At 40.4% G+C, this 27,130-nt stretch overlaps 2 protein-coding genes across 5 annotated transcripts in view; one reads left to right on the plus strand and one right to left on the minus strand.

Annotated features, from left to right (window-relative positions):
* muc6.L (mucin 6, oligomeric mucus/gel-forming L homeolog) overlaps positions 1-21,755 on the plus strand; it is a 67,783-nt gene extending 46,028 nt beyond the window's left edge. The window contains exons 52-58 of the mRNA XM_041589617.1: positions 851-12,111; positions 12,189-13,208; positions 13,289-16,334; positions 18,227-18,643; positions 19,006-19,044; positions 19,619-19,721; positions 21,225-21,755. Coding sequence (XP_041445551.1) covers positions 851-12,111; positions 12,189-13,208; positions 13,289-16,334; positions 18,227-18,643; positions 19,006-19,044; positions 19,619-19,721; positions 21,225-21,417 — 16,079 coding nt within the window. The 3' untranslated portion in view covers positions 21,418-21,755. The remainder of the gene's footprint in view (positions 1-850; positions 12,112-12,188; positions 13,209-13,288; positions 16,335-18,226; positions 18,644-19,005; positions 19,045-19,618; positions 19,722-21,224) is intronic.
* Positions 21,756-25,801: 4,046 nt separating this feature from the next.
* ap2a2.L (adaptor related protein complex 2 subunit alpha 2 L homeolog) overlaps positions 25,802-27,130 on the minus strand; it is a 65,742-nt gene continuing 64,413 nt past the window's right edge. For all 4 annotated transcript variants that reach the window (NM_001095834.1, XM_018256921.2, XM_041589407.1 and 1 more), the window contains 2 exon segments: positions 25,802-25,977; positions 26,423-26,557. In NM_001095834.1, the coding sequence (NP_001089303.1) occupies positions 25,900-25,977; positions 26,423-26,557 (213 nt within the window). In that variant the 3' untranslated portion in view covers positions 25,802-25,899.

The following is a 27,130-nucleotide window of genomic DNA, read 5'->3' on the forward strand; positions in this document are numbered from 1 at the left end:
TTTCTGATCAAAGGTAAATAGATAGGCAGTCGGACTAGGGGATAAGGGACCATTAGCAGTGTAGCATCCCTTTTGCATCCTCTGATGTATCAAGCCAACGAGCACGCTCTAGAATATCACTTATATGGCAGTAAAGCATGTATTATAGATTTTTAGAAAATTATTCAAATCCAGAATAAATGATCTTCAGAGGAAGTGACATGTAGCCTACAATCTAACGGACTGATACCGGTAACGCAATCTCAGTGTACACCATATCTTGACTTTTCTACCTTAAGTGATTCTTTTCATCATCTTATCTAGAGTACTTCTATATAAGGCAAACCTGGTACATAAGGTAAGAAAAACTAAAAACTAAAAAAATCATAATGAAATAACAATCTTGGCATTAGCATCTAAACATCTCCTATAGACAATAAGTGAAAACACTGCAACCCAAACCGACGTTTCGGCCAATAGAATTCATGGCTTTCCTCGGAAAAGGTAGGAAATGTTAATTAGTGCCGCATTGAAGAAAACTCTTCCCGGCGGTGCATTTCCAGCTACTAAAAAGGTAGGAAAATACTAATTCAACAATTCACAAGTACAGCCACTTTGTTTTGCATCTAAAACAGATTATATAAAAGTGACGCGTTGAGAATCTACTAATATGATGGGAAGAAGAAGGGTTTTCATTCATGAATAAATCAGATGATAGAATCGTAGGAGGATTAAGCTACAAAAAATTTAAGGAGAGGAATTGGGTTACAGAGGGATAAGAGTAATATATCCTTAAGCATTGACAAAATTCATTTTCTTTTCAAAAATCAATAAATGAACTCATTACTCATGCAAACTATTCCTCTTACAGCCCATGAAACTTCAACTCCAATTTCAACATTGCCAAGCACACCTTCCACTACTCATCCAACAACATCAACAGTGACAACCACTTCTCCAATTACAACGACAACTGAAACAACACACACACCATTAACATCCCCCACAATAACTACGTCAAGCAAAACTTCAACTTCTCATACAACATTAACAAATTCTCCTGTAACTACATCCACTCCTTCTACAACACACACATCAACAATTTCTTCCACACCAAGTACAACTTCAACTACTCATCCAACATCAACTGTGACATCCAGTACTCCAGTTACAGCTACAACTAAAACAACACATACACCATCCACATCCTATACAACTACCACTCCAAGCTTAACTCATACAATAACATCTCAAATAACAGCTACAACTGTAACTACATCCACTCCAACAACAGCCCACACCTCAACAACTTCTCCAATTACAACTACCACTCCAGGCACAACTTCAACTCATACAACATCAACAACTTCTCCAATAACAACTACAACTGTAACTACATCTACTCCAACTACAGCCCATACATCAACTTTTTCAGCACCAACTACAACTTCTTCTACTCATCCAACATCAACTGTGACAACCAGTACTCAACTTACAGCTACAACTAAAACAACACATACACCATCCACATCCCACACAACTACCACTCCAAGCACAACTTCAACTCATACAACATCAACTTCTCCAATAACAACTACCACTGTAACTACACCTACACCAACTACAACCCACACATCAGCAACTTCTTCAACACCAACTACAACTTCTGCTACTCATCCAACATCAACTGTGACAACCAGTACTTCAGTTACAGCTACAACTAAAACAACACATACACCATCCACATCCCACACAACAACCACTCCAAGCACAACTTCAACTCATGCAACAGCATCAACAACCTCTCCAATAACAACTACAACTGTAACTACATCTACTCAAACTACAGCTCACACATCAGCAACTTCTTCTAGTCATCCATCATCACCTGTGACAACCAGTTCTCCAATTACAGCTACAACTAAAACAACACAAACCCCATCCACACCCCATACACCTACCACTCCAAGCACCACTCACACAACATCAACAACTTCTCCAATAACAACTACATCTACTCCAACTACAACCCACACATCAACAACTTCTTCAACACCAACTACAATTTCTTCTACTCATTCATCACCTGTGACAACCAGTACTCTAGTTACAGCTACAACTAAAACAACACATACCCCATCCACATCCCATACAATTACCACTCCAAGCACAACTTCAACTCATACAACAACATCAACTTCTCCAATAACAACTACCACTGTAACTACATCTACTCCAAGTACACGCCACACATCAACAACTTCTTCAGCACCAACTACAACTGTAACTACATCTACTCCAACTACAGCTCACACATCAACAACTTCTTCTATTCATACATCATCACCTGTGACAACCAGTTCTCCGATTACAGCTACAACTAAAACAACACAAACCCCATCCACACCCCATACACCTACCACTCCAAGCACCACTCACACAACAACATCAACAACTTCTCCAATAACAACTACATCTACTCCAAGTACAACCCACACGTCAACAACTTCTTCAACACCAACTACAATTTCTTCTACTCATTCATCATCACCTGTGACAACCAGTACTTCACTTACAACTACAACTAAAACAACACATACACCATCCACATCCCACACAACTACCACTCCAAGCACAACTTCAACTCATGCAACAGCATCAACAACTTCTCCAATAACAACTACAACTGTAACTACATCTACTCCAACTACAGCTCACACATCAACAACTTCTTCTAGTCATCCATCATCACCTGTGACAACCAGTTCTCCGATTATAGCTACAACTAAAACAACACAAACCCCATCCACATCCCATACACCTACCACTCCAAGCACCACTCACACAACAACATCAACAACTTCTCCAATAACAACTACATCTACTCCAACTACAACCCACACATCAACAACTTCTTCAACACCAACTACAATTTCTTCTACTCATTCATCATCACCTGTGACAACCAGTACTTCAGTTACAACTACAACTAAAACAACACATACACCATCCACATCCCACACAACTACCACTCCAAGCACAACTTCAACTCATGCAACAGCATCAACAACTTCTCCAATAACAACTACAACTGTAACTACATCTACTCCAACTACAGCTCACACATCAACAACTTCTTCTAGTCATCCATCATCACCTGTGACAACTAGTTCTCCGATTACAGCTACATCTAAAACAACACAAACCCCATCCACATCCCATACACCTACCACTCCAAGCACCACTCACACAACAACATCAACAACTTCTCCAATAACAACTACATCTACTCCAACTACAACCCACACATCAACAACTTCTTCAGCACCAACTACAATTTCTTCTACTCATTCATCATCACCTGTGACAACCAGTTCTTCAGTTACAACTACAACTAAAACAACAAATACACCATCCACATCCCACACAACTACCACTCCAAGCACAACTTCAACTCATGCAACAGCATCAACAACTTCTCCAATAACAACTACAACTGTAACTACATCTACTCCAACTACAGCTCACACATCAACAACTTCTTCTAGTCATCCATCATCACCTGTGACAACCAGTTCTCCGATTACAGCTACAACAACTCAAACCCCATCCACACCGCATACACCTACCACTCCAAGCACCAGTCACACAACAACTTCTCCAATAACAACTACATCTACTCCAACTACAACCCACACATCAACAACTTCTTCAACACCAACTACAACTTCTACTACTCATCCAACATCAACTGTGACAACCAGTACTTCAGTTACAACTACAACTAAAACAACACATACACCATCCACATCCCACACAACTACCACTCCAAGCACAACTTCAACTCATGCAACAGCATCAACAACTTCTCCAATAACAACTACAACTGTAACTACATCTACTCCAACTACAGCTCACACATCAACAACTTCTCCAATAACAACTACAACTGTAACTACATCTACTCCAACTACAGCTCACACATCAACAACTTCTTCTAGTCATCCATCATCACCTGTGACAACTAGTTCTCCGATTACAGCTACAACTAAAACAACACAAACCCCATCCACATCCCATACACCTACCACTCCAAGCACCACTCACACAACAACATCAACAACTTCTCCAATAACAACTACATCTACTCCAACTACAACCCACACATCAACAACTTCTTCAACACCAACTACAATTTCTTCTACTCATTCATCATCACCTGTGACAACCAGTACTTCAGTTACAACTACAACTAAAACAACACATACACCATCCACATCCCACACAACTACCACTCCAAGCACAACTTCAACTCATGCAACAGCATCAACAACTTCTCCAATAACAACTACAACTGTAACTACATCTACTCCAACTACAGCTCACACATCAACAACTTCTTCTAGTCATCCATCATCACCTGTGACAACCAGTTCTCCGATTACAGCTACAACAACTCAAACCCCATCCACACCCCATACACCTACCACTCCAAGCACCAGTCACACAACAACTTCTCCAATAACAACTACATCTACTCCAACTACAACCCACACATCAACAACTTCTTCAACACCAACTACAACTTCTACTACTCATCCAACATCAACTGTGACAACCAGTACTTCAGTTACAACTACAACTAAAACAACACATACACCATCCACATCCCACACAACTACCACTCCAAGCACAACTTCAACTCATGCAACAGCATCAACAACTTCTCCAATAACAACTACAACTGTAACTACATCTACTCCAACTACAGCTCACACATCAACAACTTCTCCAATAACAACTACAACTGTAACTACATCTACTCCAACTACAGCTCACACATCAACAACTTCTTCTAGTCATCCATCATCACCTGTGACAACTAGTTCTCCGATTACAGCTACAACTAAAACAACACAAACCCCATCCACATCCCATACACCTACCACTCCAAGCACCACTCACACAACAACATCAACAACTTCTCCAATAACAACTACATCTACTCCAACTACAACCCACACATCAACAACTTCTTCAACACCAACTACAATTTCTTCTACTCATTCATCATCACCTGTGACAACCAGTACTTCAGTTACAACTACAACTAAAACAACACATACACCATCCACATCCCACACAACTACCACTCCAAGCACAACTTCAACTCATGCAACAGCATCAACAACTTCTCCAATAACAACTACAACTGTAACTACATCTACTCCAACTACAGCTCACACATCAACAACTTCTTCTAGTCATCCATCATCACCTGTGACAACCAGTTCTCCGATTACAGCTACAACAACTCAAACCCCATCCACACCCCATACACCTACCACTCCAAGCACCAGTCACACAACAACTTCTCCAATAACAACTACATCTACTCCAACTACAACCCACACATCAACAACTTCTTCAACACCAACTACAACTTCTACTACTCATCCAACATCAACTGTGACAACCAGTACTTCAGTTACAACTACAACTAAAACAACACATACGCCATCCATATCCCACACAACTACCACTCCAAGCACAACTTCAACTCATGCAACAGCATCAACAACTTCTCCAATAACAACTACAACTGTAACTACATCTACTCCAACTACAGCTCACACATCAACAACTTCTTCTAGTCATCCATCATCACCTGTGACAACCAGTTCTCCGATTACAGCTACAACAACTCAAACCCCATCCACACCCCATACACCTACCACTCCAAGCACCAGTCACACAACAACTTCTCCAATAACAACTACATCTACTCCAACTACAACCCACACATCAACAACTTCTTCAACACCAACTACAACTTCTACTACTCATCCAACATCAACTGTGACAACCAGTACTTCAGTTACAACTACAACTAAAACAACACATACACCATCCACATCCCACACAACTACCACTCCAAGCACAACTTCAACTCATGCAACAGCATCAACAACTTCTCCAATAACAACTACAACTGTAACTACATCTACTCCAACTACAGCTCACACATCAACAACTTCTCCAATAACAACTACAACTGTAACTACATCTACTCCAACTACAGCTCACACATCAACAACTTCTTCTAGTCATCCATCATCACCTGTGACAACTAGTTCTCCGATTACAGCTACAACTAAAACAACACAAACCCCATCCACATCCCATACACCTACCACTCCAAGCACCACTCACACAACAACATCAACAACTTCTCCAATAACAACTACATCTACTCCAACTACAACCCACACATCAACAACTTCTTCAACACCAACTACAATTTCTTCTACTCATTCATCATCACCTGTGACAACCAGTACTTCAGTTACAACTACAACTAAAACAACACATACACCATCCACATCCCACACAACTACCACTCCAAGCACAACTTCAACTCATGCAACAGCATCAACAACTTCTCCAATAACAACTACAACTGTAACTACATCTACTCCAACTACAGCTCACACATCAACAACTTCTTCTAGTCATCCATCATCACCTGTGACAACCAGTTCTCCGATTACAGCTACAACAACTCAAACCCCATCCACACCCCATACACCTACCACTCCAAGCACCAGTCACACAACAACTTCTCCAATAACAACTACATCTACTCCAACTACAACCCACACATCAACAACTTCTTCAACACCAACTACAACTTCTACTACTCATCCAACATCAACTGTGACAACCAGTACTTCAGTTACAACTACAACTAAAACAACACATACGCCATCCATATCCCACACAACTACCACTCCAAGCACAACTTCAACTCATGCAACAGCATCAACAACTTCTCCAATAACAACTACAACTGTAACTACATCTACTCCAACTACAGCTCACACATCAACAACTTCTTCTAGTCATCCATCATCACCTGTGACAACCAGTTCTCCGATTACAGCTACAACTAAAACAACACAAACCCCATCCACACCCCATACACCTACCACTCCAAGTACCAGTCACACAACAACTTCTCCAATAACAACTACATCTACTCCAACTACAACCCACACATCAACAACTTCTTCAACACCAACTACAACTTCTACTACTCATCCAACATCAACTGTGACAGCCAGTACTTCAGTTACAACTACAACTAAAACAACACATACACCATCCATATCCCACACAACTACCACTCCAAGCACAACTTCAACTCATGCAACAGCATCAACAACTTCTCCAATAACAACTACAACTGTAACTACATCTACTCCAACTACAGCTCACACATCAACAACTTCTTCTAGTCATCCATCATCACCTGTGACAACCAGTTCTCCGATTACAGCTACAACTAAAACAACACAAACCCCATCCACATCCCATACACCTACCACTCCAAGCACCACTCGCACAACAACATCAACAACTTCTCCATTAACAACTACATCTACTCCAACTACAACCCACACATCAACAACTTCTTCAACACCGACTACAATTTCTTCTACTCATTCATCATCACCTATGACAACTAGTACTTCAGTTACAACTACAACTAAAACAACACATACACCATCCACATCCCACACAACTACCACTCCAAGCACAACTTCAACTCATGCAACAGCATCAACAACTTCTCCAATAACAACTACAACTGTAACTACATCTACTCCAACTACAGCTCACACATCAACAACTTCTTCTAGTCATCCATCATCACCTGTGACAACCAGTTCTCCGATTACAGCTACAACAACACAAACCCCATCCACACCCCATACACCTACCACTCCAAGCACCAGTCACACAACAACTTCTCCAATAACAACTACATCTACTCCAACTACAACCCACACATCAACAACTTCTTCAACACCAACTACAATTTCTTCTACTCATTCAACACCAACTACAACCCACACATCAACAACTTCTTCAACACCAACTACAACTTCTATTACTCATCCAACATCAACTGTGACAACCAGTACTTCAGTTACAACTACAACAACACATACACCATCCATATCCCACACAACTACCACTCCAAGCACAACTTCAACTCATGCAACAGCATCAACAACTTCTCCAATAACAACTACAACTGTAACTACATCTACTCCAACTACAGCTCACACATCAACAACTTCTTCTAGTCATCCATCATCACCTGTGACAACTAGTTCTCCGATTACAGCTACAACTAAAACAACACAAACCCCATCCACATCCCATACACCTACCACTCCAAGCACCACTCACACAACAACATCAACAACTTCTCCATTAACAACTACATCTACTCCAACAACAACCCACACATCAACAACTTCTTCAACACCAACTACAATTTCTTCTACTCATTCATCATCACCTGTGACAACCAGTACTTCAGTTACAACTACAACTAAAACAACACATACACCATCCACATCCCACACAACTACCACTCCAAGCACAACTTCAACTCATGCAACAGCATCAACAACTTCTCCAATAACAACTACAACTGTAACTACATCTACTCCAACTACAGCTCACACATCAACAACTTCTTCTAGTCATTCATCATCACCTGTGACAACCAGTTCTCCGATTACAGCTACAACTAACACAACACAAACCCAGTCCACATCCCATACACCTACCACTCCAAGCACCACTCACACAACAACATCAACAACTTCTCCAATAACAACTACATCTACTCCAACTACAACCCACACATCAACAACTTCTTCAGCACCAACTACAATTTCTTCTACTCATTCATCATCACCTGTGACAACCAGTTCTTCAGTTACAACTACAACTAAAACAACAAATACACCATCCACATCCCACACAACTACCACTCCAAGCACAACTTCAACTCATGCAACAGCATCAACAACTTCTCCAATAACAACTACAACTGTAACTACATCTACTCCAACTACAGCTCACACATCAACAACTTCTTCTAGTCATCCATCATCACCTGTGACAACCAGTTCTCCGATTACAGCTACAACAACTCAAACCCCATCCACACCCCATACACCTACCACTCCAAGCACCAGTCACACAACAACTTCTCCAATAACAACTACATCTACTCCAACTACAACCCACACATCAACAACTTCTTCAACACCGACTTCAATTTCTTCTACTCATTCATCATCACCTGTGACAACTAGTACTTCAGTTACAACTACAACTAAAACAACACATACACCATCCACATCCCACACAACTACCACTCCAAGCACAGCATCAACAACTTCTCCAATAACAACTACAACTGTAACTACATCTACTCCAACTACAGCTCACACATCAACAACTTCTTCTAGTCATCCATCATCACCTGTGACAACCAGTTCTCCGATTACAGCTACAACTAAAACAACACAAACCCCATCCACATCCCATACACCTACCACTCCAAGCACCACTCACACAACAACATCAACAACTTCTCCAATAACAACTACATCTACTCCAACTACAACCCACACATCAACAACTTCTTCAGCACCAACTACAATTTCTTCTACTCATTCATCATCACCTGTGACAACCAGTTCTTCAGTTACAACTACAACTAAAACAACACATACACCATCCACATCCCACACAACTACCACTCCAAGCACAACTTCAACTCATGCAACAGCATCAACAACTTCTCCAATAACAACTACAACTGTAACTACATCTACTCCAACTACAGCTCACACATCAACAACTTCTTCTAGTCATTCATCATCACCTGTGACAACCAGTTCTCCGATTACAGCTACAACTAACACAACACAAACCCAGTCCACATCCCATACACCTACCACTCCAAGCACCACTCACACAACAACATCAACAACTTCTCCAATAACAACTACATCTACTCCAACTACAACCCACACATCAACAACTTCTTCAGCACCAACTACAATTTCTTCTACTCATTCATCATCACCTGTGACAACCAGTTCTTCAGTTACAACTACAACTAAAACAACAAATACACCATCCACATCCCACACAACTACCACTCCAAGCACAACTTCAACTCATGCAACAGCATCAACAACTTCTCCAATAACAACTACAACTGTAACTACATCTACTCCAACTACAGCTCACACATCAACAACTTCTTCTAGTCATCCATCATCACCTGTGACAACCAGTTCTCCGATTACAGCTACAACAACTCAAACCCCATCCACACCCCATACACCTACCACTCCAAGCACCAGTCACACAACAACTTCTCCAATAACAACTACATCTACTCCAACTACAACCCACACATCAACAACTTCTTCAACACCGACTTCAATTTCTTCTACTCATTCATCATCACCTGTGACAACTAGTACTTCAGTTACAACTACAACTAAAACAACACATACACCATCCACATCCCACACAACTACCACTCCAAGCACAGCATCAACAACTTCTCCAATAACAACTACAACTGTAACTACATCTACTCCAACTACAGCTCACACATCAACAACTTCTTCTAGTCATCCATCATCACCTGTGACAACCAGTTCTCCGATTACAGCTACAACTAAAACAACACAAACCCCATCCACATCCCATACACCTACCACTCCAAGCACCACTCACACAACAACATCAACAACTTCTCCAATAACAACTACATCTACTCCAACTACAACCCACACATCAACAACTTCTTCAGCACCAACTACAATTTCTTCTACTCATTCATCATCACCTGTGACAACCAGTTCTTCAGTTACAACTACAACTAAAACAACACATACACCATCCACATCCCACACAACTACCACTCCAAGCACAACTTCAACTCATGCAACAGCATCAACAACTTCTCCAATAACAACTACAACTGTAACTACATCTACTCCAACTACAGCTCACACATCAACAACTTCTTCTAGTCATCCATCATCACCTGTGACAACCAGTTCTCCGATTACAGCTACAACAACACAAACCCCATCCACACCCCATACACCTACCACTCCAAGCACCAGTCACACAACAACTTCTCCAATAACAACTACATCTACTCCAACTACAACCCACACATCAACAACTTCTTCAACACCAACTACAATTTCTTCTACTCATTCAACACCAACTACAACCCACACATCAACAACTTCTTCAACACCAACTACAACTTCTATTACTCATCCAACATCAACTGTGACAACCAGTACTTCAGTTACAACTACAACAACACATACACCATCCATATCCCACACAACTACCACTCCAAGCACAACTTCAACTCATGCAACAGCATCAACAACTTCTCCAATAACAACTACAACTGTAACTACATCTACTCCAACTACAGCTCACACATCAACAACTTCTTCTAGTCATCCATCATCACCTGTGACAACTAGTTCTCCGATTACAGCTACAACTAAAACAACACAAACCCCATCCACATCCCATACACCTACCACTCCAAGCACCACTCACACAACAACATCAACATCTTCTCCATTAACAACTACATCTACTCCAACAACAACCCACACATCAACAACTTCTTCAACACCAACTACAATTTCTTCTACTCATTCATCATCACCTGTGACAACCAGTACTTCAGTTACAACTACAACTAAAACAACACATACACCATCCACATCCCACACAACTACCACTCCAAGCACAACTTCAACTCATGCAACAGCATCAACAACTTCTCCAATAACAACTACAACTGTAACTACATCTACTCCAACTACAGCTCACACATCAACAACTTCTTCTAGTCATTCATCATCACCTGTGACAACCAGTTCTCCGATTACAGCTACAACTAACACAACACAAACCCAGTCCACATCCCATACACCTACCACTCCAAGCACCACTCACACAACAACATCAACAACTTCTCCAATAACAACTACATCTACTCCAACTACAACCCACACATCAACAACTTCTTCAGCACCAACTACAATTTCTTCTACTCATTCATCATCACCTGTGACAACCAGTTCTTCAGTTACAACTACAACTAAAACAACAAATACACCATCCACATCCCACACAACTACCACTCCAAGCACAACTTCAACTCATGCAACAGCATCAACAACTTCTCCAATAACAACTACAACTGTAACTACATCTACTCCAACTACAGCTCACACATCAACAACTTCTTCTAGTCATCCATCATCACCTGTGACAACCAGTTCTCGATTACAGCTACAACAACTCAAACCCCATCCACACCCCATACACCTACCACTCCAAGCACCAGTCACACAACAACTTCTCCAATAACAACTACATCTACTCCAACTACAACCCACACATCAACAACTTCTTCAACACCGACTTCAATTTCTTCTACTCATTCATCATCACCTGTGACAACTAGTACTTCAGTTACAACTACAACTAAAACAACACATACACCATCCACATCCCACACAACTACCACTCCAAGCACAGCATCAACAACTTCTCCAATAACAACTACAACTGTAACTACATCTACTCCAACTACAGCTCACACATCAACAACTTCTTCTAGTCATCCATCATCACCTGTGACAACCAGTTCTCCGATTACAGCTACAACTAAAACAACACAAACCCCATCCACATCCCATACACCTACCACTCCAAGCACCACTCACACAACAACATCAACAACTTCTCCATTAACAACTACATCTACTCCAACTACAACCCACACATCAACAACTTCTTCAACACCGACTACAATTTCTTCTACTCATTCATCATCACCTGTGACAACTAGTACTTCAGTTACAACTACAACTAAAACAACACATACACCATCCACATCCCACACAACTACCACTCCAAGCACAACTTCAACTCATGCAACAGCATCAACAACTTCTCCAATAACAACTACAACTGTAACTACATCTACTCCAACTACAGCTCACACATCAACAACTTCTTCTAGTCATCCATCATCACCTGTGACAACCAGTTCTCCGATTACAGCTACAACAACACAAACCCCATCCACACCCCATACACCTACCACTCCAAGCACCAGTCACACAACAACTTCTCCAATAACAACTACATCTACTCCAACTACAACCCACACATCAACAACTTCTTCAACACCAACTACAATTTCTTCTACTCATTCAACACCAACTACAACCCACACATCAACAACTTCTTCAACACCAACTACAACTTCTACTACTCATCCAACGTCAACTGTGACAACCAGTACTTCAGTTACAACTACAACTAAAACAACACATACACCATCCATATCCCACACAACTACCACTCCAAGCACAACTTCAACTCATGCAACAGCATCAACAACTTCTCCAATAACAACTACAACTGTAACTACATCTACTCCAACTACAGCTCACACATCATCAACACTTCTTCTAGTCATCCATCATCACCTGTGACAACCAGTTCTCCGATTACAGCTACAACTAAAACAACACAAACCCCATCCACATCCCATACACCTACCACTCCAAGCACCACTCACACAACAACATCAACAACTTCTCCATTAACAACTACATCTACTCCAACAACAACCCACACATCAACAACTTCTTCAACACCAACTACAATTTCTTCTACTCATTCATCATCACCTGTGACAACCAGTACTTCAGTTACAACTACAACTAAAACAACACATACACCATCCACATCCCACACAACTACCACTCCAAGCACAACTTCAACTCATGCAACAGCATCAACAACTTCTCCAATAACAACTACAACTGTAACTACATCTACTCCAACTACAGCTCACACATCAACAACTTCTTCTAGTCATCCATCATCACCTGTGACAACCAGTTCTCCGATTACAGCTACAACTAAAACAACACAAACCCCATCCACACCCCATACACCTACCACTCCAAGTACCAGTCACACAACAACTTCTCCAATAACAACTACATCTACTCCAAGTACAACCCACACGTCAACAACTTCTTCAACACCAATTACAATTTCTTCTACTCATTCATCATCACCTGTGACAACCAGTACTTCAGTTACAACTACAACTAAAACAACACATACACCATCCATATCCCACACAACTACCACTCCAAGCACAACTTCAACTCATGCAACAGCATCAACAACTTCTCCAATAACAACTACAACTGTAACTACATCTACTCCAACTACAGCACACACATCAACAACTTCTTCTAGCCATCCATCATCACCTGTGACAAGCAGTTCTCCGATTACAGCTACAACTAAAACAACACAAACCCCATCTACATCCCATACACCTACCACTCCAAGCACCACTCACACAACAACATCAACAACTTCTCCAATAACAACTACATCTACTCCAACTGCAACCCACACATCAACAACTTCGTCAACACCAACTACAATTTCTTCTACTCATTCATCATCACCTGTGACAACCAGTACTTCAGTTACAACTACAACTAAAACAACACATACACCATCCACATCCCACACAACTACCACTCCAAGCACAACTTCAACTCATGCAACAGCATCAACAACTTCTCCAATAACAACTACAACTGTAACTACATCTACTCCAACTACAGCTCACACATCAACAACTTCTTCTAGTCATCCATCTTCACCTGTGACAACCAGTTCTCCGGTTACAGCTACAACTAAAACAACACAAACCCCATCCACATCCCATACACCTACCACTCCAAGCACCACTCACACAACAACATCAACAACTTCTCCAATAACAACTACATCTACTCTAACTACAACCCACACATCAACGACTTCTTCAAAACCAACTACAATTTCTTCTACTCATTCATCATCACCTGTGACAACCAGTACTTCAGTTACAACTACAAGTAAAACAACACATACACCATCCACATCCCATACAATTACCACTCCAAGCACAACTTCAACTCATACAACAACATCAACTTCTCCAATAACAATTACCACTGTAACTACATCTACTCCAAGTACAACCCACACATCAACAACTTCTTCAACACCAACTACAACTTCTACTACGCATCCAGCATCGTCTGTGACAACCGGCACTCCGATTACAGCTACAACGAAAACAACACAAACCCCATCTACAGTCCATACAGCTTCCACTCCAAGCACAACTTCAACTCATACAACATCAACAATTTCTCCAATAACAACTACAACTGTAACTACATCTACACCAACTACAACCCACACATCAACAACTTCTTCTAGTCATCCATCATCACCTGTGACAACCAGTTCTCCGATTACAGCTACAACTAAAACAACACAAACCCCATCCACATCCCATACACCTACCACTCCAAGCACCACTCACACAACAACATCAACAACTTCTCCAATAACAACTACAACCCACACATCAACAACTTCTTCAACACCAACTACAACTTCTACTACGCATCCAGCATCAACTGTGACAACCGGTACTCCGATTACAGCTACAACAAAAACAACACAAACCCCATTTACAGTCCATACAGCTTCCACTCCAAGCACAACTTCAACTCATGCAACAGCATCAACAACTTCTCCAATAACAACTACAACTGTAACTACATCTACACCAACTACAACCCACACATCAGCAACTTCTTCAACACCAACTACAACTTCTTCTACTCATCCAACATCAACTGTGACAACCAGTACTTCAGTTACAGCTACAACTAAAACAACACATACACCATCCACATCCCACACAACTACCACTCCGAGCACAACTTCAACTCATGCAATAGCATCAACAACCTCTCCAATAACAACTACAACTGTAACTACATCTACTCCAACTACAGCTCACACATCAGCAACTTCTTCTAGTCATCCATCATCACCTGTGACAACCAGTTCTCCGATTACATCTACAACTAAAACAACACAAACCCCATCCACACCCCATGCACCTACCACTCCAAGCACCACTCACACAACAACAACTTCTTCAACACCAACTACAATTTCTTCTACTCATTCATCACCTGTGACAACTAGTACTCCAGTTACAGCTACAACTGAAACATCGCATACACCATTCACTTCTTATACAACAACCATTTCAAGCACACGTTCTACTTCTCCTGTAACAACATCAACATCACCAACAACTTCACCACTGCATCCAACATCACCTGTTACTTCTCCGGTTACCAGTTCAACAATAAGCAGTACATCAACAGTTCATACAACAACAAGCAGTTCTTCCGTACCTCCCACCAGAACCTTAATCACCCATCCAATAACCCCTACCATAATTTATCCTTCTTCAACCCATCCTCCCCCAACAGCTCCTATTGAACTTCCAACTTCAACACTTTATTCAAGTAAGTTTAATGTTTATTGTTTACTTGGGAAATTTTCCTGTGACTTACTTGAATACATCCAGCTATTTATTAACTGTATTCCATTAATCATAGAGAAGATCTAATTAAACTATTGGGATTGAATATTTGTATTTATTTTAGTGTTATAACATGCAATGTTGTGTTTCTTTTTTATATTCTACAGCTTCTTTTTCTTCTTCTTTTTATGCTATTCTATTCTACTTTTTCTTATTTCTTATTTAACCCATAATGCAATCTGCCCTCATTTATTTGCAACTCTCCCTATCAGATATAAATGTTTGTGTCACATTATAAATGCATAATGGAGAATGTGGGTGCGGGGCTCATCAGGAGGCCTATACTTACTGCCTGCATAAAGGAAGTTTGCAGAGGTTTAACAACCCATACCAGACAATAAGATGTTTGCTCTTAAACAGGTGACTAGTAAATGCTGCTGATTGGTTGCTTTCAGTTACTGGACATGGGCAAACATAGTGTCTTTTATTATATAACCCAATGAGTATTACATCAATTTAATTTAGACCAGGTATGTCATTTTCTGAATTATTTATACAAATAACCTCAAGGCACAAAATTTAGGTAGTGATTTAAGAATTTTTGCTCTGCATTTCCTTGGATTATTGATGTGGTGAAGTGATAGAGTTCAGTGCTGCCAATAACACCCCTTAGAATAGACTGGTGTTTGAGTATGCAAAGCAATCTACGCATTTTCATGACTTCACCCATTCATTTACTTTGAGGAATAAGACACTTTGTTGAATAAATCAATTTAATAAGGTTTTTGGTTTCCCCGAGTTCCAGTTTAATACATCTGCCCCTTTGTCTCTAAGGGGCAAATTCACTAAGATTCGTAGTTGCGCCAGGCACAACTTCGCCGCACTTCGCCACACTTCGCCAGGCGTAGTTTTGCCAGCGCTCCGCAAATTCACTAAAATCTGAAGTTGCGCACAGGGGTAGCGTAAGGTTGCGAAGTTGCGCTACCGTTGATTCGCTAAGTGAAGCGAAGTTACGCTAGCGAAGGTTAATTTGCATACGGCCCAAATTCAAATTTCAATGGAGGAATACGTAGAATCACTACAAATGCCTGGGAAACCTTCAAAACATCAAATAAATTTTTTCTTTGCCCTACACATGTGCCCACTGTATAGTTAAGTTGCCATGAGTTAGGAAATGTATTGGGGAAGGAGGGGAGCCCCAAAAATTGTTTCGATCTTTTTCAGCCTATCACCCATAATGTAGAAAACACGCCAGCGTTTTTTGAACTTTTTTGGAAGCAATCCCTATCTACTCTATTGCGCTTCGCCTGGTCTGAGGTGGCGAAGGAAGTCTAGCGTAAAAGGTAGCGTTCAGTACACTGCACGCGTTAGTGATTTTGCATAGTTACGTCCGTAGTGAAAATTCGCCAGGCGTAAGGGTGCGAAGTAACACTAGCGAATCTACGCCAGCGTTCGTTAGTGAATTTGCGAAGTAACGAAAATGCCCAACGCTAGCGAATTGACGCTAGCGTCCGGCGCTTAGTGAATTTGCCCCTTACAGTACTGCTCACTATTTTTAGCCTATGTTTATAATCGGCATAGGTTTTGGAAAATGTTGACTAAAAATGGTTCACCTCAAACGGACCTGTAATAAAAAGTCTCTATTTATATTTAGACCACAATTCTAAGTGGTGGCCAAAGCATACTTCTTCCAGTACTTCTCTGATATGGGTTCTCAGCTCAGTCCCAGCACTTTACCAGCCTTGGAGAGCCTCAAGTTGCAAATGGCAAATAATGACTCAGGGTTCTTTTTATGGTGCTACCATTATTTTCCTTTACACCTGGTTCTGCTGAATGATTGATGCAGAATTCAGTATCTTTGTTTTTATTCTACAGCAAGCCTGTCAACAGAAAGGACATCAACAACAATCACTACTGTGACTCCAAGGCCTTCAACTTCTCCTGTCATAGTCAAAACAACACCAACCAGTAATACAACGCATTCTGCAACCACCACCAGTCCTATAACATCTACAAGGTTAACAACTTCAGAAACAACATATCCCTCAAGCTCCTTGACATCAACAATTACACTTCCAATTAGCACTACCAACATAACAGTCACACCAATCACATCAACTGCCACCTCAACTGCAACAACCACTCAAACAAAACATACAGATACTTCCATTCATACCACAACAATCGGCACCTTTTCCCCATCCATTACTGTTACTATACCAGTTACCTCCAGCACTCCCAAAGAAAACACAACAGCTCATACCAGTGAGTCCTCATCCAAGCCCTCTCCTGGTAAGTTGGTGTTCTTGACATGGGGTAGATTGTGACATTCAGCGGTAATAGAATTCATTGTAAAACATCCTATTAACTATAGGCTGAGGAAGAGGCTAACTATAACATCATAATCATTACACTTTAGTAGGATGTGGCCCAACCAGTGGCTTATGAGCAACATGTTACTGAACAACCCATTGGATGTTGCCCCATGTGGCCTCAACGCAGGTTTTTTCTGGTTAAAAATTATGAGATAATATTTAACTTTATGCTTGTGAAATACCTTTTCTTATTGAACCCACTATTATAAATAAAAATAAAAACTCCCTTTCAAGTATCCATAACTTTTTAACTATAACTGCGTGACGTCTCTCTTTCAGCCACAAAACCTGACTTTATTCCGAGCACTGCCCCAGCAAGTAAGTAATATTTATTTTTGTGGTGTGGGCCAACAAAAAAATAGCTGGCTCCAATATTTTGAGGGCTTTTTCAACTTCTGAGATTAAAGTTAAGTGCCATTCATGCACTTATAAAAGAGAAATCGTTCTTATATAAAATAGGACTGTTTCTACCAAATGAGAACCATGAGTAGATTCTCAGCAGTGAAGGCGCAGAGTATAAATGAACTTGAGTGAAAAGGAAGTTAGGCACCCTTGCAGGGTTCTAATGTATCCTCATCTTAGGCAGATGTCCCAGTAGTAACAATGGAAGAAGCCTCTTTGTTGTCTCCCCATAGTAAGCTCTAATAGTGATGAAAGAGGATCTTCCCTTCTTTCATTATAAGAAAGTAGTAGAACATGACAAGATGAAGAAGAAATCACTAAAACCATTTCCAGAACCTTGTGCAGGAGAAGACAACTGGCGGTTAAGGAATCATTGACACCAACAATTAAACAAATACATTGATCCAGAGTGACATTTTTATTGTCATTGATATTTTGAACATGTTTTTTCCGTTTTCGAAAAATGAACTTTCTGTTTCTATTGCCACAGGTGTATGCAGTATCCACCATTTCCAGCACACAATAAAAAATGGTAGCTGCTCTGCCAGTGTCACACTCACCAAATGCCGTGGCTTCTGTGAATCCGAGTCATGGTAAGAACTCAGTACACAAAACAGTAGTTGTAGAAACTCTCAGCTGATGATGCTCTACAGTCAATTAGCTTTAGAGGACTTACATGTCATAAGGTTTTGTAGCTTTACTCGTGCCGTGGCCTCCCGCCGACTGGACTCCGCAGCCCAAATCACTCATGTTCAATAGAGTAGAAGATGAATGGGAGTCTTACAAAGCCACGGGTGAAATTCAAATGAAAAACTTTATTGGCAAGTTTGCATTAAAAACATGAACAGGTATCCATCTTGAGACCTTTAGCTAAACTATCACGTGTCTAGTCACCTGACGCGTTTCATGCCTCATTCTGGCACTTCATCAGAGGCGATGATGAGATGATGCTCTACACTCACCGTTCTCAGGTGGGGCAGTGTTATGGTGAATTGGGCTGAAACTACTCTCATGGTTAGAAGTCAAAGCCAATGGGATCATGTGAAGAAGAGCCTTCAACTAAAGTTACTATGCAAGGGTTGAAGTCTGAACAAAATATATCTTTTATGACTCAGGCCACCAATTAAAACTCTGTCCTTGGCACTAAGTATAATATACTGGCATAATATGTTGTGCCCAGGGGAGCAATCTTTAGACCAGACCAGAGGTCATAATTTAGCACATACTGCATGCTTTCAAACAGAGTATACATTGCTATGGTGGTTGGTCAGGAGAGCTCAGAGTAGGCCCAAGTATCAGTGGAGCCTCCAATCCCCAACACAAATGAATTCAACTACGAGCTGAACTGAGATTGTGCCAAGCACTGCATCTCCTTCAAAGGCCTTGTTCCCCTTTAAATTAACTTTTAATATGACGTAGAGAGTGATGTTCTGAGACAAATTGCAATCGGTTTATTATTTATAATAGCTCTCCAGTTTGCAAATTCTGATCCAAATTACCCCAGCAACTATGCATTGATTTGAATAAGAGACTGGAATATATAATAAGAGAGGTCTGAATAGAAAGATTAGTAATAAAAAGTAGCAATAACAATACATGTGTAGCCTTACAGAGCATATGGTTTTTAGATGGGGTCAGTGACCCCCATTTGAAAGCTGGAAAAAGAGTCAGAAGAAGGAAAATAATTCAAAAACTATAAAAAAAAGAAATAATGAAGGCCAATTGAAAAGTTGCTTAGAATTGGGCATTCTGTTACATACTAAAAGTTAATATGAAGGTGAAACCACCACTTTAAATTGATATACAACACATTACAAATGAAGCAGAGGACATTGGGACAGGAAGTGGAAAGAGGTCAGAAGGGAAGTGAAAAAATAGAACATTCAAGAAAAACAGGAGAGAAAAGAAGAAAGTAAACAGAAGTTATTTTTTAACCAAAAAAACATGGTCAGTGATAGAAGTGGGGCCTTATTTTTGGTTTCCTAGTGCCCCTCCCCCCAGAAATCTTCTTACTTGCCGTCTACATCATATTATTATTAAAGTTCTATTTGATCAGTTCTCTGGGTCTGTGTAACGCTCTGCCGCATGTTCAACAGGTACAACGAGGACTTCACGTCAGTGGAGGAAAGGTGTGGATGTTGTATGCCCGTCCGCAGCACCGCACAAAGCAAGGATGTCGATCTGAAGTGCCCCGACCCTACAAAATCAGTCACGGTCACCATCAAGATCTTCACTGAATGCATATGCAACTTTAAGCCATGCGCTAATCCCACTCCACCTCCAGCATAGGCTTCCGAGGAGCAGTAACCGGGCCCAGAGCATGACAAGATCCTACATAAGAAACTGTCAGCTGCATTTTTCTCTGGAAGACCAGTGCCCTGTCCTCTTATCCTTGTTATTTATGTTGCCAGTGAGCATTCTTCTTAAAGTCTGTATTTATAGAACATAGCCTGATCTTTATGGTAATCCTTGTAACCTAGAATAAATGTCCTAATAGTATTAGTCCAAGTTTACCCATAATCCTTAGGGTAGACTGTTGCTCCTAATCTTTCATGTCAAATACCTGATTTGTTAAGGGATAATGAATTGTTCCCTTTCCTTTGAAAGAATAAAGTTTCTATCTCGCACGTCTCTGTGTTTTAAGCCTTTTAATGGAAAAGAACGGAGGTCATACACAATATCACTATGGAATTCCAGCACCTTTTTTTTAGGGATCCCCATACTCGAGGGGAAATCTGTTCGTAAACATATACAGGTATGGGACCAATTCTCCAGAATGTTTGGGGATTTCCAGATAATGGACCTTTCCGTAATTTGGATCTTCATACCTTAAAGGAGAACTAAACCCTAAGAATTAATAGAGCTAAAAATGCCATATTTTATATACTGCACTTATTGCACCAGCCTAAAGTGTCAGCTTGTCAATAGCAGCAATGATCCAGGACTTCAAACTTGTCACACGGGGTCACCATCTTGGAAAGTGTCTGTGACACTCACATGCTCAGTGGGCTCTGAGCAGCTGTTGAGAAGCTAAGCTTAGGGCTCGTCACTAATTGTCAAGCAGAAAATGAGGTTGGCCTGTAATATAAGCTGATGCTACAGGGCTGATTATTAAATTCTGAGGCTAATTGCACTGGTTTCTCTGCTGCCATGTAGTAATTATCTGTATTAATTACTAATCAGCCTTATATTGTGACATTTCTATTCTATGTGTACTGTATATTGTGAGTGGGCCCCTAAGCTCAGTAAGTGACAGCAGCACAGAGCATGTGCAGTGAATCAGCAGAAAAGAAGATGGGGAGCTACTGGGGCATCTTTGGAGACACTGATCTTTACTGCTTAAGGGCTGTGGTTGCCTTGGGCTGGTACAGAAGCACAAAACATAATGTACAACATTTCTAGCTACTTCATTAGTTTAACGTTCCTTGTCCTTTAAGTCTACTAGAAAATCATATAAACATTAAATAAACCCAATAGACTTATATCTTAGTTTGGATCAAGTACAACCTACTGTTTTTTTATACCAGAGAAAAAGGAAATTATTTTGAAAAATTTGGATTATATGGATAAAATGGAGTCTATGGGAGACAGCCTTAGGAGCTTTCTGGATAACGGATGCCATATCTGTACTCATACGCATAGTGGGTGGAGGTACAATGCAGTCACAGCTGCAGAAAGAAAGGCATTTTCCCATATCAGTTCAAACTAACTGCACAAACTACTTTTGAACTTGGTCTTTATTGCTTTTGGGAAGCCACACACAGCACATGAGTAACATGACTGCCCTCCAGTGGTCAGAAAGGAAACATTTACTAGTTGGAGTGAATCTATGTTTTGTTTGATGAGATCGATGAGCCAATTTATAATCTATCAGTCATTTTTGCTAAGGGCTGACAGTTACAGCTCAGTAAAACCTTTTGGATTTAACCATTTCTTTATCTGAATCCCTTCTCCTTGCATGCAGTCTGCAGAGAGTAAGAATTTACAAGGGTATTGCGCTTTGATTGTAAGCACCAATACCCGGTAGGAAATGTAAGTGTTTGGCTGCTTACAAGTAGGGTAGGACTACATGGACGTTTTTGACAAAACGCCTGCGACAAGTCACATGCGAAGGAAATAAGGTAAGAGAGAGGGAAATGCCGGATGAAGTCGCAGTGTAGATCCAACGGCATCTGACAGTCATGTCGCGTCGGATGAATGCTGCGACTTCATCCAACAATGCATTCACTTACCTTATTTCCGCATGTGATTTGTCGCCAGCGTTTTGTTGCAGCGCGTCAGAAAATGTCCATCTAGTCCTACCCTAACACATTGTGAGGAACGGACACTTTAATTAGCTTTGCTTTATATGTCAGTTCCTGAAGGGAATGGGAAAAAGATTAATCTGTTGGAATTTTGATTGACACCCCCAGTATCTAGTGCTGTCTAAGGGCAGGACTACATGGACGTTTTCGGCGCGATCCGACACGTTGCGACAAAACGCCAGCGACGGAAATAAGGTAAGAGATAGAAATGATGGTTAAAATCGCAGCGTTGGCATCCGACAGTCGTTTCGCATCGGATCAACGACTTCACTCACTCTGCAAGTCCCCTTGCTTTAAAATTGCCACCGGCTAGATACCTTCCATAAACCCCTATTGCTTAAAAACCTGATTTTTTTTTTTATAAAGGCACAATTTACCGCATAACAGTAATATAAAATGGTTATGATGAACCAACCTGAAAGCCTGTCTTCTGGTAAAGGTAATGAAATAATCCAGTACAGGTATGGGATCCGTTATTCGGAAACCCATTATCCAGAAAGCCCCGAATTATGGAAAGGCCGTCTCCCATAGACTTTTAATCAGATCATCCACATTTTTTTTTTAAATGATTTCCTTTTTCTCTGTAATAATATAACAGTACCTTGTACTTGATCCCAACTAAGATATAATTAATCCTTATTGGAAGCAAATTGGGTTTATTTAAGTGTTTACATGATTTTCTAGTAGACTTAAAGGGGTGGTTCACTTTTAGGTTAACTATTAGTATATTTAGAATGGCTAATTCTAAGCAAACTTTTCAATTGGCCTTCATTTTTTCTTTTTTTTATAGTTTTATAATTATTTGCCTTCTTTTTCTTCTGACTTTTAGACTTCATCTAAAAAAACAAATGCTCTGTAAGGCTACACATTTATTTCATACTTATTTGATGGCTTACACATATATATATATATAAGTGACTGAAAATACGACACTATATGAGCTCCTGATTTCTCTGTTGCCATAGGCACTTTGCTATTTTTGCACTGTGAAGTATGCACAGGTAGATTTTGGGGTCTTTACAGGACATGCACTTCGATAAACCGATGTTCATTGGGCATAAAACTGTTCATCAGACACAAGGAATTTATATTTAGGGTGTTTTATCTTGGTACCTAATGATATGTGGGAGATAAGATTCTGCAAAATGGAAGTTTTGAGGTGATTTTTGTAAATGTCACCAAAATCACCAATTGTAGGAAAGCTTTGTGACTTGGTACTTTGGAGTAGAAAGACATGCATACCCAATTTGGATTCGAAGGAATGTGTACTTTCAAAAAATATACGGTTTTCTGGGGTGAACATATTTTTTCTACCTTTGCCGTCCCCAAACCATGTAAATGTGTTGATTTTGCAGTATCTGGAATTACAAAACGGATGGCTCTTAAGGGGTGTCTTCATTTTGGGGCCCCTATATGTCACATACTTAGGTAAACCTATACATATTAGGCATCAAACTGTTCAGCAGACCCCTGACATTTATATTTAAGCTATTTTATCTGGTTACCTAATGATATGTGGGAGATATGATGCTGTAGACTCTTTGAATCTTTGAGGTCATTTTTCAAATATTTCACAAATTGTGAAAGCATTGCAACTTGGTAGTTTAAAGTACATAGACATACAGTAGAACCCCCATTTTACATCCCCTGATTAAGTTTTCCCTCATTTAACATTGTTGTTTTGTGGTCCCACCTATATATTATGCATAAAACATTTCCCTGATTTTACATTTTCCTGGATTTTACACCATTTTTTTCTAGTCCCTTGAAAAATGTAAAATGGGGTATTTACCCATTTTGGATTCACCAGAATCTGTTCTTTCTAATAATGTGTAGTTTTCTAGGGTAAACCTACTGTTTTGTGGAGCACAGCGGTGGGTATTTGGTAGTGTACTGCTTGGAGTTTTTGACCTATACAAGTAAGAAATCTCCAAAAAAAACTATATATATATTTTTGGACACTTAGAAGCCTATATCTTTTTACAGAAGTTGAATTACACCAAAATTCTATCATGTTTTGAAAGCTCAGGTTGTAAACTAAAAGACCCCCCCCCCCCCAAGAAAGGTCCCTAAAGTGAAAGAGCACAAAAATGGTCTGGCAATAAAATTACCAAAATCAGCTGGCAGCAAAAGGTTAAGGTGCGACGATCAAAATTCCGGAAAGATCCCTTATCCAGGAAAACCCCAGGTCCCAAGCATTGCAGATAATAGGTCCCATACCTGTAATGTGATAATTCTGCTTCTACTCGGATACATGAACCAAGGATTACATGAATGTCAGCAGGAAGGAAAGACTTGTATCAGGAGCTGATCATTCTCAGTGGAGCTTTGATAATTGATTAATGGTTCTAAATAACTGGAAGACACCATTGTGTACGTAATATTTATTTTCACTGAGATGAAAGACTGGAAGGCAGGAGTGGGACATCACAAAGACAAGGAGTTTCAGGGCCAGCATGATGGTGGATTAAAACTGCTCAGAAAGCAGGTCACATAACGACTGGGAAACATCTTCTCTGCTTGTGCGGATAGTGAGCCGGTACATCTACATGGGAGAGAAGATAAAATAATGTTACGGCACGGTCCTCACACCCCAATCTCACCCATGAACTACACCAGGGATCCCCAACCTTTTGAAGCCGTGAGCAACATTCAGAAGTAAAAGGTGTTGGGGAGCAACACTAGTATGAAAATGTTCTTGGGGTGCCAAATAAGTGCTGCGATTAGACATTTGGTAGCCCCTATGTGGATTGTCAACCTACATTGAGTCTCTGTTTGGCAGTGCAGCTGGTTTTTATACAACCAAAACTTGCCTCCAAGCCTGGAATTCAAAAATAAGCTCCTGCTTTTGTTGGGAGCAACATTCAAGGGGTTTGAGAGCAACGTGTTGATCTCGAGCTACTTGTTGGGGATCACTGAACTACACAAAAACCACAACTTAACCAATTTAAACTAAGAAAAGGTAAAATTGCCTCTCTGTTATTACTGACCTGGGCCTGCTCGTTGGGTTCAAGCCTTAAGAGACACCCAACTTGTCGAGATTTGGTCTGGATGATTCCAGCAGCTACGTAATTGGACGGGTTTGGATCCACATTGTCCAGGACAGCTGGGCCGAATCCAATGAGCTGACATGGAAAGAGAATTATGAATAAGTCTATTAGACAGGAGAATAAAAAAACAGACATGCTATACAGGTATGAGATCTGTTATCCAGAATGCTTGGGAGCTGTGGTTTTCCGGATAACGGATCTTTTCATAATTTGGATCATACCTTAACTCTACTAAAACATCATGTGAACATTACATAAACGCCACCGCCTTTGCTTCCAATAAGGATTAATAAAATCTTAGTCTGGATCAAGTGCAAGGTATTGTTTTATTATTACTACTGAGAAAAAGGAAATCATTTTTAAAAATTTGGATTATTTGGATAAAATGGAGTCTATGGACTATGGCCTTCCTGTAATTTGGAGCTTTCTGGATAATGGGTTTCTGGCTAACGGATCTCATACCTGTATTACATTTTGGAAACAGTGTGTTTATTAAGAGCAGTGAATGAGCCCCCCCCCCCCCCGAATCATGACGCTTGTAACAGATGGAACCCCAATCCCAGCAGAAAAGTGAGAGTGACCCCAGGGCATCACATCACCATCAAGTATCAGTTAAACAAAAAAGGACCAAGAAAAACATTTGCATTT

This window comes from Xenopus laevis, chromosome 4L, assembly GCF_017654675.1.
Source record: "Xenopus laevis strain J_2021 chromosome 4L, Xenopus_laevis_v10.1, whole genome shotgun sequence".
Taxonomy (NCBI): Eukaryota; Metazoa; Chordata; class Amphibia; order Anura; family Pipidae; genus Xenopus; species Xenopus laevis.